The sequence below is a fragment of the Pinus tabuliformis genome, chromosome 4_2, assembly GCF_031772625.1.
Source record: "Pinus tabuliformis cultivar Carrire ecotype Pingquan chromosome 4_2, CPIR1, whole genome shotgun sequence".
Taxonomy (NCBI): Eukaryota; Viridiplantae; Streptophyta; class Pinopsida; order Pinales; family Pinaceae; genus Pinus; species Pinus tabuliformis.
Genome location: NC_142304.1, coordinates 622478787 through 622500238, shown reverse-complemented (window position 1 = coordinate 622500238; position 21452 = coordinate 622478787). Strand labels below are relative to the sequence as shown.

At 32.8% G+C, this 21452-nt stretch overlaps 1 protein-coding gene across 1 annotated transcript in view; it reads right to left on the bottom strand.

Moving 5' to 3' along the window:
* Positions 1 to 20929, bottom strand: part of LOC149170867 (uncharacterized) — a 36917-nt gene extending 15988 nt beyond the window's left edge. The window contains exons 1-3 of the mRNA XM_089425755.1: positions 20631 to 20929; positions 20394 to 20456; positions 17934 to 20304 (exon numbers count right to left, since the gene is read on the bottom strand). Coding sequence (XP_089281881.1) covers positions 17934 to 20304; positions 20394 to 20456; positions 20631 to 20929 — 2733 coding nt within the window. The remainder of the gene's footprint in view (positions 1 to 17933; positions 20305 to 20393; positions 20457 to 20630) is intronic.
* Between the last annotated feature and the right edge of the window lie 523 nt (positions 20930 to 21452).

The following is a 21452-nucleotide window of genomic DNA, read 5'->3' as shown; positions in this document are numbered from 1 at the left end:
TTTTTATTTTTATTTATGATAATTATAAAAATATTTTATTTTATTATTAAGTAAAAACTATATATATATATATATCTATATCTATCTATCTATCTATCTATATATATATATATATATATATATATATATATATATATATATAATTTTGATCTAAGAATAAGTTCACATAATAATATCTCATATGGTATCTATCATCGTCAAAATGCCATTTTTAAAATATCTTTATTCAATATTAAAATCAAATAATAAGATTTATAATTTTGTAATTTACTTTTCATTCATTTCAATTAGCATATATCTTTAAAATATCTTTATTCACTGCACTATTGTAGTCTCTTTTTCATTCATTTCCACTGGCCTACCTTATTGTCATTGTTTCTTTGGAATAGCTCCACTATATCTCCCTATCCCTTTCTTGACATAAAAAAAACAATGTTCATTTCATATGATTTTGTTTTTCCAGCAACTTTTACGAGTAATGTAATTTTATATCAACAACAAAATATTTCAAACTTTATTAAAAATAAATAACTTTTGACTTCACTCTTATTTATCAAATTTCCAAAATATTCCACACGCAACTTTAGTAAGTCTGTTTAATTTTTTAATTTAAACTTTCAAGGATATTTTTGAAGAATATAATTATTTTTATTTTGATCTTATTATAATATTATAATTTAATTTTAATTCATAATAATTATATCAATATTTTATAAAATAGTTAAGAAACTTTGCTTCTAGTATCTCATTCTATATCGGCTTTCGAGACAATGACTTTTGTCTATCAGCGCATATCAATCAACTAGATTCCTTCTTCTCGGCTCATAGTCAATTGTTTTAGCTTTATGGTAAAAGAGTTATATATATATATATATATATATATATATATAGATAGATAGATATATAACTTATTTTTGTTTTAAATTTTTCTTATTCAATATTAATACTAAATAATAACATCTATAATCTTGTACTCTAGTTCCCACTTATTTTACAATTTTTTATCAAAATAACTTCGACATATTTTTTTATCACTCTCATAATATAAGAAAGAATTTATTATAATTTAAACATTATTTTTTTCTAGTAAACTTTGGATAAATTTGTTTCTTCAAGGTGATCAACATTTTTACAATTAATTTTATGTCTAAATAAAATAATTTCAAAAACATAATAGATATAAATAATGTTTCACTTCACTTGACAAATTTAAAATTGGACATTTTCTCTAATAAATAATAATTTTTTAAATTTAAAATTCATTATAATATTATAATTTTTATTTTCATTTATTATCATTATAACAGTATCTTATAATATTGATAAATAAATAGTAAAAGAAGAAAAAAAAATCTATTTATTTAATAGTGGTTTAACTTCAACTTCATATGATATCTCTTATCATCAAAATCTCATTTTAAAAATATCTTTATTTAATATTAAAATTATATAGTGACATATGCAATTTTGTAATTTACTTTTCATTCATTTGAACTAGCCTACCTTGTTGTAAATGTTTGCAGAAATAGCTCCACTATATGTACTTATCACTCTCTTGACATAAAGGTAAAGACATTATGTTATAATTAAAGCAGTGTTCCTTGTGGACAATTTTGTTTCTTCAAATCTACAATTTTGTAATCTACTTTTCGTTCATTTCAACTAGCCTACCTCATTGTAACTGTTTGCTGAAATAGCTCCTCCACTATATTTACTTATCACTCTCTTGACATAAAGGTAAAGACATTACGTTATAATTAAAGCAGTGTTCCTTGTGGACAATTTTTTTTATTCAAAGTACTTTTGCAGTAATTTTTATGTCGAATAGAAGATAATTCAAAATTTTAATAAACAAATTCATTCATATTTATCAAATTTCCAAAACATTCCAAAATCTGTTTCAGTAGACTATTTAATTGCAATATCCAATGGAAAACTTTGATTTAGTGGACTATTTAATCACAATATCCAATGGACAGATCTAGACGTTGTACAAGATGAATGTTTGCAAAAGAGGAGGATGAGTCTTAACACACAAATGCATGCATTGAGGATCAAATATCATTCACTAATGTTTGCATCATATACTAGCACAAACGCATTAGTAAATATGGTTGATATACGCTGTAGGCATATACGAATAACATGCACAACCACATTAGTAAATGTGGTTGATATGTGCGGAAAGCGTATAATTATGATTATTATTATTAATTGATATTTAATTAATTGTGAATGAATTAATTAATAATGAATGAAATAAAAAATGAATTATTTAATTAATCGCTTTATTATTTAATGAATAATAATAATAATAAACTGAAGAGATTAATATTACAAACCTAACATATATAAACCCTAAGATAAATATTATAAACCATAAAATAAGCATGCTTAACTATGGTTGACCATGGTTGATTTTCATATTCACAAAATAATTGTCACAATGCGATGTTGGACTATGTTTGACCATGATTGATTTTCATATTGAGACAAACTTTCTCACAATACAAACTTAGACAATTGTTGACCATGATTGACCATGGTTGATTTCCACATTGAGTCAATCTTTGTCACAATGACATGTTAGGCCATGGTTCACCATGGATGACCATAATTGTCACAATGTGATGTTGGTCTAGGAGAATTTTTTTGTCACAATGTGACGTTGTACCATGGTTGACCATGGTTGATTTTCATATTGAGACAATCTTTGTCATAATGCGACATTGGACCATGATTGACCATGATTGATTTCCACATTGTGAAAATCCTATGATAAAGTGTAAGATAAATATTATACACCAACGGATATAAACCTTATGATAAATATTACAAACGCTAAAATATGATTCATATTATAAACTTGAGAGATTAACTATAAAACCCCAAGGTATTATAAAGCCAAGGTAATAATATTAAACCCAAGGGAATAAGGATTCTCTATTGTTGTGACTACTCATATTGGGGGTGGCATGGTTCCACCTACGGGTTACAATGGTAGCAGTTGGAATCGACTTCGTGTCATGCAAGTACAAGGCTCACCCAGTTGCTCATTCCTCTAGATACAAAAAAAATACACCATATCTTGTCCTCCTCAGAGAAGAAAGCCTCTCGCCAGCACGCCAACATTTTGAAATTTAAATAAAAACTCACCATGTTGTATAAAAAAACACAACGCATGATCCAACGGTATGACTGTTAGTTGGTGAGGTCGAGGGGTCAAATCCTGCTAGGTCATTCAGGCTTTCTAACACTATTTTGCACAAATTTCAAGGGCCACGTGGCACCTCCTAATTGGTCAAGCCGAAACATAATAAACAATCAAAATCTGCCAATCTAACCTATACGACCTACCATGTGTCAACTCAGGATTGGTTGTCTAACCATCATACATTCCCAGTCAGCCTACTGATGTTATTGCCATGTCACTACACGAACTTCCCAGTCAATAGCCTAGTCAACCCTACAACTTGATTTTTTAGATGTTTTCCAAAAACTTCAGAACGTGATAACTTTCACATATGTTGTCGAATTGATGTGATTCAAGCGTCATCTCAATCAGAACGACAAAATCTACGATTTGGCACTATTTTTTTACAGGATTTGAGCACTTTGATTTTTGAAAATATTTTTGATCCCCCGGATCATTCCTCCCCACTAGAAACTTTTGGACCACTGAAATTTTAATTTTACTCAACAATTAATGGTGGGTATAACTCCCTCACTTTCCCAGGCCTAATTCACCTTTCTTTACTTGGATTCGTACCTTTGAGCCCAACTCGAAGGTCTCCACATTGCCTCTGTGTGACGTCCTTATTCTCCTATCAAAAATTGAGTCTTCCTGCAACTCATCTAAATATTTAGGAGAAAAATTTTCTATAGATGGAATTTTGACATTCCCTTCCTGATCATCAATCATTGGAGGCCCATACAATCTAAAGTTTTCCACATTCGCAATAGAATGAATTTGCATGTAATGTGGCAAATCTAGTCAGAAAGCATTGTTACCAAGATTTTAAAAGGACCATATCTTATTGGCTTGATATTCTTACCTTCACCTTGAAGTATTTCCTTGTTGATATACAACCAAACTTGATCTCCTACATGGAAATCATGATCAACTCGATGATTTTCATGCCTTGCTTTGTACTTTGCTTTGCTTTTCTCAAGCTATTCTTGTACTCTTGGATGCACTAGTTGAATTTGTTCAATGAAGTGCTTGGCCTTGTCCACATCACAATGTCCATCTATTACAATATCTTTACCCCAGATGAAATCCAAAGGATACTTTAGCAAATAACCCAAACAAGCTTCAAATGGAGATACTTGTGTAGATGAGTGCTTGACACAATTGTAGGCATATTGGATGTAAGGCAAATGCTTATCCCAAAGTTTAGGAAGCTTGCCACAATATCCACAAAGAAGATGCAATATTGTTATCTTTAACACTTCTTTTTGGGTGTCATTTTGTGAATGAAATATTGTGCTCTTCTTCAACTTCATGTCCATGAGTTCACATAAACTTTACCAAAACATCCCAATAAATCGAGAATCTTGATAAAAAATAATACAAGTGTGTAACCCAAAGTGAACCCATCAACTTTTAAATGTTTTGTAATGACCCTGATATGAAAAAGCTCAATTCTTTCTTTATCATTTTGAGACTCAATAGGCTTACTAGAAGAACTAGTAATTGCATATGAAGCTTTACCCTTAATTCCCATGGCTCTGATTCTTGTTTCATCACCTGAATCAGATCTTAGATCTTCTTGAGTTGTAGCAGCAATATTTTGTTTACCCTTGTTATTGAACTTCTTTGGTCTCATTTCTGGATGTAATTTCCAAAAGTTGGTCTCCATCATGGCCTTCTTTTGAACAATGTTTACAGGTAAGTTTCTCTCCCCGTTTCTCGACTGTAGCATTCTATTTTCCTTTGCCTTTAAACTTCCCCTTTCCTTTGTCTCCAGATTTGGATGGTTTCTTGTTAGTATTTTGAGGAACAATCTTTCCTCTTGATTCTAAATGAGTTTCCTAAACACATAATTCATCCAGATTGGTGGGATTAAACATACGTATAGTATGTCTCAAATAAATATGTAATCCACCTATGTATTTAAGGAGAGTGTCTTGTGAAGACAAATCAACATCCAAGATTAAAGCTCTTCTTCTAAATTATTGTGTGCAACTTTGGACAATCTAACCTTTAGCTTGTCTAAAATTTTCCAATTCGTAATTGTTTTTCACATGTAAGCTAATGGATAAAATGGCCTTCTTAATGAAGCTATAAAATCATTCTAAGAAGAGATAATTTTACCACTTTTCTTCAAGTATTCTTGGGTTCTGGCCTCCGACCAGATAAGGGTTTCACTTTCCAAATGAAGAGAAGGAACTTGGATCTTTCTAACATCATCCTTAATCTTTTGAATCCTGCAACATAATTCAATTTGGCGAACCCAATTATCTAACTTTTTAGCATTTACTTCCCCATTGTACATAGGAAATTCAAACTTGACATCAAGCTTAAGCAAAGGAGACTTAGGATGTCCTTTTAGGGATCTAGGAGGAGTATTTCTAGGTATTAAAGGATTTGAAGAAGGAGGTGAGTATGTTGGTGAAGGAGGTGGTGGAGGTGGAGGCTTGCTCCCATTACCACCATTAACTTTTGATTGATTTTAAATTTATCCTTGCAACCTTTCTATCCTCTCATTATACACGAATTTCACCATATCAAACATATCATAGGAAGCCTTTCTAAAATCTATCTCATCCTCATACATTAGCTCCTATCCTTCTTCATGTGTCATGACTGGTAGAGTTTTTGGAGTTTTTGACCTCCTTAAACAAATTTAAGGGTTTGGTTCTTCAGGTACTCCTTATCCTCTCATCAACTTAGACATTGAAATAGTTCAAAAACATTGACAAAATAGTCAAGCCTTCAAAATAACAATGCTCTAATACCAAACTAGTCTAAAATTTAAGAATTTGAAGGTTTCTTGAAAACATTTGCAAACTAGTTTATGTCTTGTGGGAAATGGGTCAAAATTGCAAAACAAAGTAAACTTAATAAGTTTAGTTAAGTTTCACAGATATAACCAGATAAAAATAAACAACATGCAGTATCACAAAACAACAATTTGATGAGGAAGTTCACCCCTTTTGGGTTACGTATCTCGGTCTAGCTTTCAATGTTGGCCCTTTATATTATATTCTCAAAATTTCAATTACATCAACATACAATGCTCAAATCATAAAAATAATGTTGCCATTATATCCATAACACCCAAAAACCCCTGTGTACGCTCTTCTTGGGCTTAAAAAGTCTAAAAATGGCCTAGTTAGGCCTCCTTCTCCATTTCTCTCCTCTGTAACTTTCACATTCAAAAAATTGGCAAAACTGGAAACATTTTCCTCCTTTTGAAGAATTGTTAGGTGATAATCTGGCACGGGGAAAGTGGATATTCCATCGAAATTGGTGCTTTTTGTCAAGTACTTCGTTGGGCACTCGCAACCCAACTTCCAACACTTTCTTTGGTTATATGGCATAAAATGTGTTCATGGGCATCGGCTAGAGGCCATGCGCCCACTGGCACTCTGCCCTTAGTCATGTTGTATGCCATGTGGTCGCGGGCTGGGCCACGCGTCACCCCTCTGCTCCGGACACTCCATTGACGGTTCCACGATTTTGAACATGACTAGGGCCATGTATTCTTGTCCCATCCCCTCCATCGCTCCTATAGTTACACCACCACCATGTGACTTGGGGTTGGGGACACGTGGCCCACCCCTTCCCACCAATGTGCCAACATTTGAAATTTAAATAGAAACCTGCCATGTTGTATAACAAAACACAACATGTGGTCCAACGGTATGACGATTAGTTTGTAACAGTGAGCTCGTGGAGTCGATTCTCGTCGGGTTAGTTGGTTGAGCAAATAATACTTTGCAAAAATCCTGAGGGCCATGTGGAATCTTCCCATTGGGCCATGTGGCACCTCCTAATTGGTCCAGCCAAAACACAATAACTAATCAAAATCTGCCAATTCAACCTGTATGACCTGCCACATGTCAGCACAAGATTGAATTGTCTGACCACCATACCTGCTGAGTCAACTTGTTGATGTCAATGCCACATGACTGTACGTCCTACCCAGTCAGTACCCTAGACAACCCTACAAGTTGACTTTTTAGTTGCTTGCCAAAAACTTCAGAAAGTGATAACTTTCACATACGGTGTTAGATTGAGGTGATTCAAGTGACGCTGGAATTATAATGATGAAATCTATGATTTTGCACCAATTTTGAGTGATTTCGAGCATATTTTTTTATCCCCTAGATCAACTATTCCCCATTTCTAACACCTACAAAATCTATTATCCCATTGATGAAAAATATAATATAATGGGATCCTTCCATTGCGAAAACCAAAATTAATGAACACATGCGTAAGGTACTACAAAGGATATTTCAATATCCCAAATTGATGCAAATGGAATGATGAACCATATACTCAGTCATGAGAAAACAACATAAGGGTTTCACTTTCCAAACAAAGAGAAGGAAGTTGGATCTTTGTAACATCATCCTTAATATTTTGAATTCTGCAACAAACTTCAATTTGATGAACCCATTTATCCAACTTTTTAGAATTTACGGCCCCATTTTACGTAGGCAATTCAAACTTGACATTAATCTTAAGCAAAGGAGAATGATCATGTCATTTTAGAGATCTAGGAGGAGTATGTCTAGGTGTTCAAGGAACTAAAGAAGAAGGTGAGTATGGAGGTGAACTTGGAGGTGAAGGAGTTGGTAGAGGTGGAGGATTTCTCCCATCACCACCATTACCTTTTGGTTGATTTTAAATTTATCCCAAAATATCATTAGAATAACAACACAATTCTCTACAAATTATCTTTTTACTTAGAATCGAATTTCACAATGCTTAGATGAATTTTTAGGGCTTCAATTCCATAGAAGAGCAAAATTTTGAAATTTAATCCCCGCATTTGGCCCAAAAGTGTAACCCATTTTCATACATTCACCCATGTGTGTGTGTGTGTGTATGTAATATGTTGGTAAGTATACTTGTTTATATATCGATATAATATGTGTATGTAATCTCTTGTTCTTACGAAAGAGAGTATATTGAGGAGACAAGTAGGTTAGTCAGTATTAGGATAAATGAAAACCAAAAACAATGATTATGTAGAATCATATAAACAACCCTAATTTAGTTGAGAACTCAAACATCTCAAAACACCATATTTATTTTCAGAAATTGAAAATAATTGCTTCTATTCGTAACAATAATAAGGTACACATAAGAGTGATGATGGAAAATGAATAACACAAATATAACTTTAAATATAGTGTGTGCTAAAATTCATGGACACCTCAAAACCAATCATCTAAGTTAAAATTAATTTTAATGTTGCCACCTCTCGTTATACTTTGTCCCTTTAATTAAAATTGAAGAAGAATCATAGCCAATGTTTCTTTTACATGTTTTTCGCAATGAGAAACATATTTATTGTTTGAAAGATTTTGTCTCTCTTGATGATGACCTTTTCTTTCAAAGTTCAAAATGTCAAATTTTGTTAGACATTCTACTTAGGAAGGATTTTCCACTAAGTTATCTCCAATATATATGGAAATACAATAATATTGTATGTATTTTTTGTCACATCTCATGTATACATTATAATTATCATTATTGTTAATAAAGACCAAATTCAATATTATACATTTGCATCCTCCCTCAAGATTAACAATTATCATCAATGTTAATAAAGAGCAAATCCAATATTATACATTTGCATCCTCCCTCCAGAATAAATTAGGACTAAGAAGGGGGAATTATATTAATCCCCATTGAATATACTTTTCCTTAATCCTACTCAGTGAATAATGAAGGGACATAATAAGAATTTGCACATGTAAGGTTAATATATTGTGCGATTTGGTGAAGATTGAAGAAATTTAGAGTTCCAATGGGAAGATAACTTTTTTTCTAATTGGAAAATATATATCATATGGTGAAAAAGTGAATTTGAATGTCAACACATACACATACATTAGGAATTTGTTTCAATTTTATGCGGAAATTGGATAAACTTCTCAGGATTTCAAGATTTGGGGAAAATATCAAATAACCAATTTTCAATTACGATAAAAGCTCAAGATCATGGTTTTTAGCCAATGATTTTGGTCTTTTATCATGCACTATGATAAACATAGACATTTTTCACATAAAATTGCATATTTATATGCAAAGATATAGTGAAATTGTAATGAGTGTGAACCTGTAAGATCAATAGGTCTATGTATAAAAAGTTAGGACAATCTTTTTAATCACCATTAATTAGTAAGCCATGATAGGTCTATTTCATTTCAGCCCTTGGTCAAAACGAATTATGATTTCTTAAATAGATGGAAATATTATAATATTTTGAATCTCATTTTGTAATCCTATGGCCCTTAAAGGTAGTCTTGGTAGTCTTATTTTGTGAATCACTAAGTTATGTTTATGGTATCGCTAAAGTAGTATATGGTGGTTTTGAACATCGTTATAAATATTATAGATATGGGGTAAGAGAGCTTGTCAATTTTCTATATTAGTTTTGATGTAAAATGATTTTAATATATTGAAAATACAATATATCATTTTTGTTAATATTTTATACACTTGAATGCAACATGGTAATAGCAAGAAGAAAAATTAGTTGTGCTTATTTAGAAATTTTTAGAATCAGGAACAATATATAATGGAGAATAAATGATGGCTCTTAATATTTCACACTCTTTCTAGCTCTCCTATTACAATAGCATCCAGGTATTCACCCAATTATTGAGTAAGCCTTTCTAATCCTAGTGCTTGATTCATTGTTAGGCCTAATCACAAGTTGATGATTAGTGACAATTAGTGATTGGTGGACATATGCGATGTCAGTCGACTGCAAACATAAATCAGTAGACAAATGCAATGCCGGTGGACTGCAAACAAAAAATATTTTTCATGTATTCGCTTACAATAAATTGATTTTCTTTTGGGAATTGTTGATCACACGGTAAACTGGCCTTTTCACGTGGTTAGTAGTTTAGCTTGCAACCCTGTATTCATATAATACTATGGTTTCAACTCAAAATCTCCCTACCATTCTAGTCATCCCAAGTTTCAATAATGTCCTCTGGAACAGGCTACATGAACGACCTTCCAAGATAAGTTGGAAACGACCATTTGAGGGGAACAAGGTCCAACGACCATTTTAGGGGAACAAGGTCCACATCCACAACAACATTGCGTTTATGAATGGAGGTTCTGCTGTTTCGATTTAGATTGATCACAATTTTTGTTTATTTGCACGGAATTTTGTGAAACCAGAGTGAAATACTGCTACAATATTTTCGAATATGAAGTCTCTGGTGCCTGAAATATTACATTCCCTACAAAAGCGGTGAAGAGAATGTTTGTAACGCTCATTGACTTGCTGCTTTTGGTTGACTGCACATGTATTCAAACATTTTATGGATATCAACTTTGAATGAAACAACACACTAGAAATAATTTTGGTGGGATGCGTTACTTAAAATTAAACCAGGCTATGTGGATAGTATGACAACCAACGAATAGAGTAGCCACATAAGAAGGTGAATCGTTCTAACTTCAACTGGTCCCTTTGTGTCTCGCAATGAAAACGGAAACAAATTTTCTGCCACTGTCCCCTCACTTTGCTTACATTATCTGAAATGGCTCCTTCCAAATGCATTCAAATCAAAATTTCAACGAAAAATGGCTGTCATTGACTATTTTAAACGTCGGTGACTATGTGTCATCGACATTTTGACACGTCAAAATCTACATGGGATGGTTGATGCGGTGTCCATTTTAATCTTTTTGAAAAGTTATTTTTCAAACTTTGTTGATTATTTCTTTAGTTTACTAAAGAACTCATAGGTAAATATAAAATTCTTAACAACGAGATTAATTAAATCGGTTTTGATATATTATTGTGGTTTAATATCATTGTGTATAAATACAACTTACCTAAAAAGAACATAATTCATTTAATATAGCTAATTCTTTTTATTGACCAATTTACTTAGAGTATAAAGAATAATTATTTTTAAGATAAATGTGAACTTTGTATTTATGATTATTGTTAATAATATTTTAAACTGTTTTGTGGAAAATATCCGCCAATCACTTAATAATTATCAAAATAATTACATATATAGATGTAATAAACACACCCATGTAATGGTTGGTAACGAAAAAGAGGGCATCAATATACAAGAAGTTGCTAAATAGACAAAATATCATACAAAGCAATGCGCTCAAAATGACAAGGCCAATGAAGTACAACATACTCCAAGAAAAATCTTGTGGGGAGATTTTCAATCGTCGTGAAACTACCAAAAGAAGACACGTAAACTCTTGGAGTCACAGATACCAAAGCAAGGTTGTAATGAAAATACATAAGAATTGGGAAAATTAACTACTCAAGGTAGTGTAGTGTTACAAAGAAGCTCAAAATGTTGGTGAATGATTTCAAATATGGACATCTTGAACTATTAAAAATGAATTGCGGGTTAAATGCAAAACATCTCTATTCCAATGATACAAATACCAAATGTAATCTTCAAAATATGCATTGATTTTACTTCCCCATTGATTCCGATCAAGTTGATAATGCAATTATTCAAAGAATAAAAAAATAACTTGTGAGAATGAAATTGGCCAAGTCTTTTAGTAAGAGCTTGAACAAAAAAAGTAGTAAAACAAGCACAACACTTCCAATAAGATGAAAGTACATTGCATGCTCCTTTGGCATGGTCTCTAAAGGTGGCGCAAGTTGTAGGGGCCTTCCAAGACATATGTGAAGTACCAAGCCATTGTATTGTTGCAAACAATAGAGGAAACATAATAATGAGGAATCCACATAAAAGTGAATTGTATGGTTTGATAAGGTACTACTCAATGTGCCATAAGTATACACACTCCACTTTGGAAATAATGAATTATATGAAGAAGAGGACCAAACCGAATGAAGAATTTGAGGGTAAAAATAATTGAGATGAGCGTGTTAGACCCATGTTGAAGCGTTTGAGGACAAGCCAAAGAAGAGGGTAAATCTTTCAAAATCGATAGGAAAAGAGATTTCATAGCCCTAACAATAGATTTAATTCCACTTTTGTATCTTGAAGTGCCTTGATTTGTAATAAATCGAATACTATATTCAATGAATATAAATCCTAAGATGAAGACCAATTACTTGCTCCGTTAATTACTTAGACATTGCATGAATAATTTTGGTGAAGGATGAGAATATCATTAGATTTGAGTCTAGTTCAAAGAGATTGTTGTAGTTGAGGTCATTGTAGCTGAGATAGAGACACCAACTATAGAGGCACATGTTTTGCATCAATGAATGGGAAATCCCACCCACGAGTTGAGTTTGTATAGAAAATATTAATTGAAAACTTAGGTTAGTCTTTCATTAAACCAAATGAAAGTTTAAATAGCTATAGATAAATAAAACAACCTCACAATATTAGTGTGCAAGATCTTAAGGAATATCAACTAAATGAAATAATAAATCCAATTAAAGATATGATCTCAACTAGTGACAAGAATAGGAAACTAAAGGCTATTCATCACCCCAAACCAATAATGATACTCTCCTAATACAAAGGATATATGGAGATAATAATTATCAATAACCTACCTTGAAAGAATAGATGACCTAACCTAGTGACCTATCATACCTACCTAATCTACCTCAACAACATAAATAACCATTCAAACTCATATATTGCACTAACCCACCTAAACCACCTAATTTCTAATGCACCTCTATAATCTACCTAACCTTCTAATGCATTGGCCCATATGATCTACTAACTATCTATCCCATATAACCTATCCAACCCACTAACCTACCTGATACGTTCAACCCACATACGTTCAACCCACATAACCATGTTGACCTAACTTACTTGGGTCCACTCTAAGTGGAAGATAGCGAGAAGATAAGACACATTAGTTTGACACTAATGGGTCTATAACAACATAATGAGATGCTAGTTCGATAGTAACAAGATGCGAGTTAAATGTCATTGGGAGATTGAAAGGGATTATGTTGATTTGATGCTAACGAGACAATGTCACGACACAAATACAATGCTAATAAGATGAAAATAGACTATAATTATTATTTTAAAATGGATATAAGAACATATAAATTGATGCAAGAGGATGCAGAAAAGGTTTCCCAACTAAGACATAGAAAATAACTCCATGTATCCCTTTTCCCAATTTGGGCACTCAAGGATGTAAGAAAAGGCAGATAAATAACATGTTATAGTAGTGACAACATTTCCATGCAATATAATGTGGTTAAATATAGGGATAATGATATTATATTTTTAATACAACAAATGAAGCATGAGAAATAAAAAGAAAAAATCCTAACAAATGAGGTGATAACTTTAAGGATTTATATTCTTAAGAGAAATCATTGCAAAATACTGCTACAACAATGATTGTCACAACTAATGTTTTCATTTTCCTAGTACCGTGAATTTTAGCATTATGGGAGAAAATACTAGATAAATACATTAAGATATGAAAGTTGAAGTAGAAATTATTGGGGAACCAAAAAGCATGATATTTGGGGTATCATGTGAAGATAAATATCCTCAAAATGGAATTTTTTCATTCGCAACATAGATTATAACAACACAGTTCCTAATTGTGATAGCAACATATACCTTTCTTTTAGAAGACATAGAAGACATAAATTTGAATGCTAAAGATGCAACAATTAGTGTTAGATTTTCTCAACTATAAAAAGAGTTTAGTGCACTAGAGTTAATGAAAAGAATAGAAAAATTAAGTAGGAAATTGAAAGAATCACAACATCACAGAAATTAAGAAATAAGGATTAGATGAAAATAAAATGAACATTGAGAAAAAATAGAAAAACCGTATAAAATTATTATATAAATGGATAGAGTAGAAAAAATGTTTCCACTCCATTTTAATAATAAAACAAACAAAACTAAATATTTATAAAACAAGTACAAGAACACATGCCTCTGGCAATTCTCTAAGCTTCAAACTACTAAGAAAGAAATGAGACCCTGTGTTTGAGTAGGAAAAATATTTCCACTCATCAATTATAAAGCAAACAACACTAAATATTTCAAAAACAAGTACAAGAAAGCATGCCTTTTGCAACTCGCGAAGTGTCAAGCTACTAAGAAAGAAAAGAGACTCGTGTTCAATTTCTTTTTAAATAATGCATTACATAAAACTCTCAAATTGACAGAACAATATGACTTATTTATAGAAATACATTTAAATTTATTTATTATACCATTCTTGTTACAATTAATATATTATGTATCAATTTCTTTTACCGTTATTCCATTCTAAATATTCATATTTTTTTTCCTCCCAATGTAATTTTTTCGATCTTTACAAAGATACTATATAATAGAAATGATCATTGTTGAATTACTTAAATCACAAGAGCATAAGGTAAAATATATGAATTTATAAAATATAGTACATAAGTTTATGATTATCATAATAACAATTATGTATTTTAAAAAATATATAGTTATAAATGTATTTAAATTAAATCACTGTTTAAAATAATTTTAAATTAATAAAAAAATCATATCTTAAATTAACTTAAAAAAAAAGTCATATCATCGATTTTCCACTTTAGTTTTTAAAAATAAAAAAAAAAAAAAAAATTACATTTTATATTTATATTGTATTTCAATATATTACAATTGTATTGTTTTATAATTTAGTATAGGGGAGATGTGTAGGCATAATGTAAGTAGGTAGGTAAGTATGTCAACATTTTTTAAATGTTTCGAAAACATTTTGACCCAGTATGGGGTGATGTTGTAGCGATGTAAATATTTGTAAACATTTAACATTTACATGTTAGCTGAATTAAAAAATAAAAATAAAAATGTAAAATTAATAAAGAGCCTAGCATAGGAGAGATATAGAAAAAAAATCGGTCTAGGTGATACTGTAGTAGTGTAAACGTTTGTAAACATTTAACATTTACATATGAGTTGAATTAGCAAAAAAAAAGGTAATGTTGCAGTGTCTATAAATGAGTGTAACCATTTCAATGTTGGCTCAATTATGAATAAAAAATAAAAGTAATCAAAATAGTAAAAATCAACTCGTTATATTGTACTTTTACTTTTATCAATAAAATTACAAAGACCATTTTAGATAAGGGAAAATCATAAAATACACATAATAATAAAATAGATAACATATAAATAGTAACTATAAATTAAGATCCATTTTACCATATAAGTTAAAACAATTGTTGCACCTAGAGTCTTGCTTTGGAAGGAGCTAATAAATTGAGATGTGAAGTGGATAACTTAATTGATTGTTGAGGCACAAGGAATTGCCTAAATTTTGTTGGTAGTAAACACTAGAAAGCCTTTCATTGAAAAATAAAAGCACTAGTAATTCTATACATTTAGAGTTTTACTTCTAGAGAAGTGCCAACGAAAACATAAATAATGGTGGGAAGTAACTTTTGATAAATATATCTGTTTACATCTTATTTCTATCCATTTTTTATGCAACTAGTTTTTTAAATTATGATGGGAAGTAACTTATGTTAAATACATTATTTATATGAGTATGAGCTATTTTCAAGGATTTTATTTTTGGATTAAAAGATAACTACACAAATATCTAGAAATCATGCATGAATATTGAAACCATATCCATATATTATGGCATAAAATATGTAATGAAATGATCCACATGACATTATATTATGTGAAAGCTACAATAAGACCTTCAAGTTATTGTCCAATCAAATGATTGAAAAATATATTTTTAATAATATTGAAAAATGAATATTTATGTTTCAAAGTTAAACATTATAAGTTGCAGTCATCACTACTGAAATAATAATGTTCAATGATCAAATCAATTCATCAATTTCTTCCTTGGTAGAGACTAATAAACATCAGAACACTTACATCTCATGTTTCTAAAATTAAAAACAACCATAACAACTAAATAAATTATAATTTTATTTTACATTATTATTAATTATAAAAGCAATAAACTAGCAATTGTACCAAAAGGTACAAAGAGAGGCCGATAGATTTATGAAGTTGGAATTGTTGAATTTTTATAAAAGGTCGGGCCACCTTCTCCGCTGCTATTGATATTGTACAGTTTATTAAATATGAAATAGAGTAAAAGATATAGGAGACAGAATAGACTGGGAATGTAAGATCTTTATACTGGAAGTGAAAAAGAGAACAAAGCAGCATGTCAAAGCAGAAATACTTAAAGAAAACCACAAGACTTTCTATTCATTCACATGTATTTAAAAACGTTGACATGACTGAAACAAAAAAGAAGAGAATTAGAAAATTTCATGTAAATGTATTTTATTTTAAAAACAAACAACTAACCACTCTATAAATGTCATTGCAGAAGCCCATGTAAGGTATACATATTCCTATATATCTTTTTTGAAAACAAAAAAAAAGATAACTTAACGTGAGTAGCATAACATCTAGCATTCCATGAACAATAGAAACCACACTCAAAAGGCCAAATCTATGTAAACTGAGTTTTTATTAAAATTGTAGGTACAAAAAAACTTATGACACTCCATAACTATGCATCATGTTTGGTGGAACATAGTAGACTTATTACACTTGAATACTTCTAAATATTTTACTTGGTATTGTGTGTTTATCACAAGCAATTATACAGGAGATAGTTACATGCTTTGCAATGTATTTTTTGAAATTTTACATATGGTCTACACATAGAGACATGTTTGGTAGCTAATAACTAAACATATATACAATGAAAGTATTATTTGGCTTCTAAACATATGTACAATAAGAGCATTTTATTACATATAGATGTAATTGACAATGAGCAGGTAATCATATATGCATGATGGGGCATGGCATCGGCAACAGAGTTGTTCCTGCAAATGACGCTGCATTTTTCTGTGTGTGTCACTTTCATGGATGTGAATTGTTATCTTGAGTATTTCTTTTACCTTCTTTAACAATTCAATGGTTGGATGCAAACGGTAAAGAGGCAATGTTTGCTGGGGCAGGATGCTGAATTTCTTGGCAATACTCATACAACAATCATAAATAGCCTGTATCCATACCTGTTTCCATCCAAAAATAAAATATTGTAAGTGACAATGGATGTGTTTGACGAAAGCATGTTTTTTAAAGCGCTGAAGTAAAATAAATAATTTTTTAAAGAAATTTCTAAATTGCAGTGAATGCTAGACCTTGTTGTTCATGGCGGGAAATATTTTGTTTGAATATTTGAAATAAAATAAATGATTTCAAACTAATATAAAATCATATGAGGTTAAATGTAATAGAAAGCAAATGTATGTGAAATTTGGTTATTGCAGCAAGTGGTGTTTACCATGTGGGTAATTCTGGAAAACAGGTTGTACGATTGGCTAGAGTATATTCTCCTGCATAGATTTTGATGCAAGCAATGATTCCTCTTGTTGTCTACGCTTAAGATATGGATTCTTGTGCATTTCTGCAATGCGTGAGAATGGGAATGCTGGATTGATTTGAATGTCTGCCAATGAACGCACTCTTGAAATTGCAGTGAACGTTAGCCCTTGTCGTTCTTTGGTGCCGATGTCTACTGTTGCTTTGTCTAATGTCATTCCTTGTGACTTGTGTATCGTTAAAGCCCATGCCATTTGAAGTGGTATCTGACGGCGTGCACCCCTTGTGATGGGAGAAATGGGTACATATGTTGGGTGTGAAATGTCCCATGGTGTTCCTTTGTATTGTATAAAGTCGACAACCATGAAGGATGGTAATTCTGGGGGCTTTGAACCAATAGAATAAAATATTGAGATGACCTTCCCAAGTGTGCCATTGACGAGGCCTGCATGTACCCATAAGTTGCTGGTGAGCATAACTTTTTGTTCATTGCATAAGAGCACTTTTGCAGGCAAATGCTCATCTTCCGTTGTAGTAGGATTTCTCTGCCTTTGTTGTTCTGCAGAGCAAAGTGCTACTGGGATGTTCAATTTTTTAAGCATTTTCTTATTATGCAAAACAACTGAGTTGTTTATTGCATATAGGTGCATGGATTCTTCAAATGTGCGTTGCTCTTCATGTGTAAGAGACGAACTTGTTCTTGACATTAGGTGTTGCCAATCTTCAAGTGTAGATATTCCATTTCTGAGATTTGTGAGTATTTGCCGGAAAGCAACCTGGGACGGGCTAGCTCCTTGTTGACGAAAAATGGTTGAAAGTGTTATGAATATGTCGAAGCTGCGCCAAAGTGCAGTGCCACGCGATGTCCCAGCGTATAAAGGAATGTCTTTTATAGGTGGTAGCTGGCCTAAATCTCCGACAAGGATAATTGAGCGATTACCAAATGGTGCATTTCGATTAAGAGGGAATGCCTCTCTTAGACGATCATCAATGCGAGTAAGCATTTTTGGACCAATGAAGCTCATTTCATCAATGAGAATGTACTCTACATGACAGAGTTGCTCTTGCAGTTGTAGGAGTGGTTTGCCTTCAAGAGGATGCATTGTTTGGATAGGGATACGAAGGGCGGAGTGAATTGTGAGGGCATTTATGTTGAAAGCTGCAACGCCTGTTGGTGCAAGTAACAAAAAGGGGTTTTTGTTTGCTGGTGAGTTTTCCACAAATGCATGGTGCAGACATTTAATCAAATGGGATTTTCCTGTCCCAGTTGTTCCTTGTATGATGATTTTGCGTGGGGGTTTTGGCGAAGGGGTTTTAAAGTGTGAAAAAATAGTGGTGAAGGCTATGTTTTGGGTAGGAGATAATGTGTGATCTTGGGGAAGGTTGCAAAAAGAATGATGTTCGTTTTGAATCCTTGAGCGGTTGAATTCAACGAAATTTATGGCAGTTTCTTGCAAGTGGGGAGGGATAGTATTATGTGACCAATTGTGGTTGGCATCAAAGTCACGGTAGCCAATCATGTCAAGGTCATCAATTGCAATATTGTAACCTGGGTGCAGCTGAGAGAGGATTTGCCATTCGTTCATCTGCATGGAATCAGGAGGGATGTCGGGGGTAGTTTGATCTTCAGTATGTGGGGTTTGTGGGTTTTCAATTTCTCGATGGACATGCCATGGTGTATATGTACCCTTTTTTTGTTCCCAGTGTGCAATAATTTCTGCATCAGTTGAACCAATATCATTGGGGAGTGTTCGGAAGGGGAAATACAATAGTAATTCACTCCAGCAAAAAGTGGCATAAGAAGGATCATCAGAGGAAGGAATGACATTGTAACGGGGCAATACATGTACAATCATTGGTGGGAATATGTGTTTCCATTGGTTTTTTTTCCGCTGGGAAGAATATGACCATGAGCGTGAAGCTTCAAGGAGGGGCAGTGATTCCAATGAGACAGGCCTGTTCATGTATGCAAGGATAAAGTTTGGTGTCAAACCAGGGTTCTCAGTATCTTGTGAAACACGTTTGAAAACAGACTTGTTGACATTCAAAGACCGAAATGTACGGCTGCTGAGAGAAAGAGGTAACTTTTGTAACATATGGCATATTTCTTGTGCTCCAATGTCTCTATCTGCAATGGTTTCTGTAAGGAGTTTTCGGATAACAACAACCGTAGGTGCTTCTGGAATGGCACTTTGTGATAGCCGTGATAGCATTTGACGGTAGCTCTCAGATCTTGTTTCTGATTTTGCTGCATATTTTGAAATATATTTTAACACAGCATGGTGAGAAAGGACTGGTTGGCAATCAACATTTGCTCTCCAAATAGAGAGGAGATCGGCATTGTGAATATTCAATCTTTCATCATTGCGTGTAGGGACATAGGTTTTATGACCTTTATCATCAATGAAAAGTGAAGATGTGGACTTCAACTCCCATGATACTCCATACCGGCAGCTAAGTACATTGTCTTTCTTGCGAAGAAAAGAAGACTCATGACACTTTGTATGACGTTGAATGCAGTTGACAAGCTCTGTATAGTCTTCAAATTGATTGGATGTGAATATTGATGCTGTGTCAAGAAGACATGGGTTATGAATTGTTGATTGCTGAAGCGGAATATTTCGGTGCTCTGCTTGATGTGGATTCCAGGCAGTTACGTACTGGTCGAAATATTTCTGTGCATTAGCAATTTCTAATGCATTGTTCCAGTCAATTGTGTCCATGTTTGGTGCATTTTGTAGCCAGAGGAAGCCATGAATGTGTGCGGATCCTCTATGTTGCCATTCGTATCTGAATATAATATGAAGGTAAAATCTCGTTAAAACATATATATGAAATGTAGAAAATTAATGTAGAAGGAAATGGATATTAAAAAATACCTGCACCAATAGTCTACTGCATGGAGGCCTTTTTGCAGGATTTCTTCGAGAAAAATTGTAAATCTGCAATGCATATATTGGGCTGTTAGATGTGGGTTCTTAATTATGTTTTGGATTTTCCATTGGAAGTGGTTGACTGAATTGGAAGGAACACTGGCAGGCATGATCATGTGCAAGTCATGCCATTTAGTATCAGCTGCACTGAGAGTGAAAAAGAATGTAGGACTTCCTATTTGCGTTATCATGTCAGTCAGCTCAGATCGTCGTCTGTTCCAGAAAGATCGTGTTCCTCGTATGGCTGAACCGAACCGCATTATTTGCTCTGGCAATCTTGAATCTGGAGAGTCACGAAGACACTGTCGTAGGTCTGAAACCGTTGTTGGCAAGTTGTTCTCAATGTACTTTTTCACAAAAACACTAGCAGTAGTTTGGCTACGATGGCGCATCAGAATGTTATAAAGATAGTAGCGGAATCTTGGGTGTTGGCCAAATCGGTTATCATGGTAGTGCAACAAGTGTAAAGCATATTCATGCATCTCAACTTTTGTAACTCTTGGTTGCATGATCATGGCAATGCCTGTAGGGAAGAGTGTGGGGAATGCCATGGCAAAGAGGCCTATGGTGTTGTATTCATTCATCGTTGTTAAAGATATTGGAGGCCAATCGATAGAGCTTGTTGAATTTGAATGGGTCAAGTGCAAATAATTACGAATGTGCTCAAGCTCAGTACTTGAATTTGGGAGTATTGGAACGAAAGAAGAGGGTTGGATTTCTAATGGAGGTAGCATGACATCAGTATCATAAGTAGAATCAATATTGGTTTGATGGGGTTCAAAAGAGGAGGTGGTTACATTATGGAGAAGAGAAGAAATATCGGTAGGGTGATCTGGTAGTGCAGAAATAGCAGATGAATTGAATTGAACATCACAGTAGTAAGGGTCATTTTTTGTTTTGTAATCAAGCGCTGCAAGGACACGTGATTTGCAAACAAAGAATTCATAAGCCTTTTCAGATGGATTTTGCCTTTTCACAATGAGGATGTCTAAGTCAGAAATCATT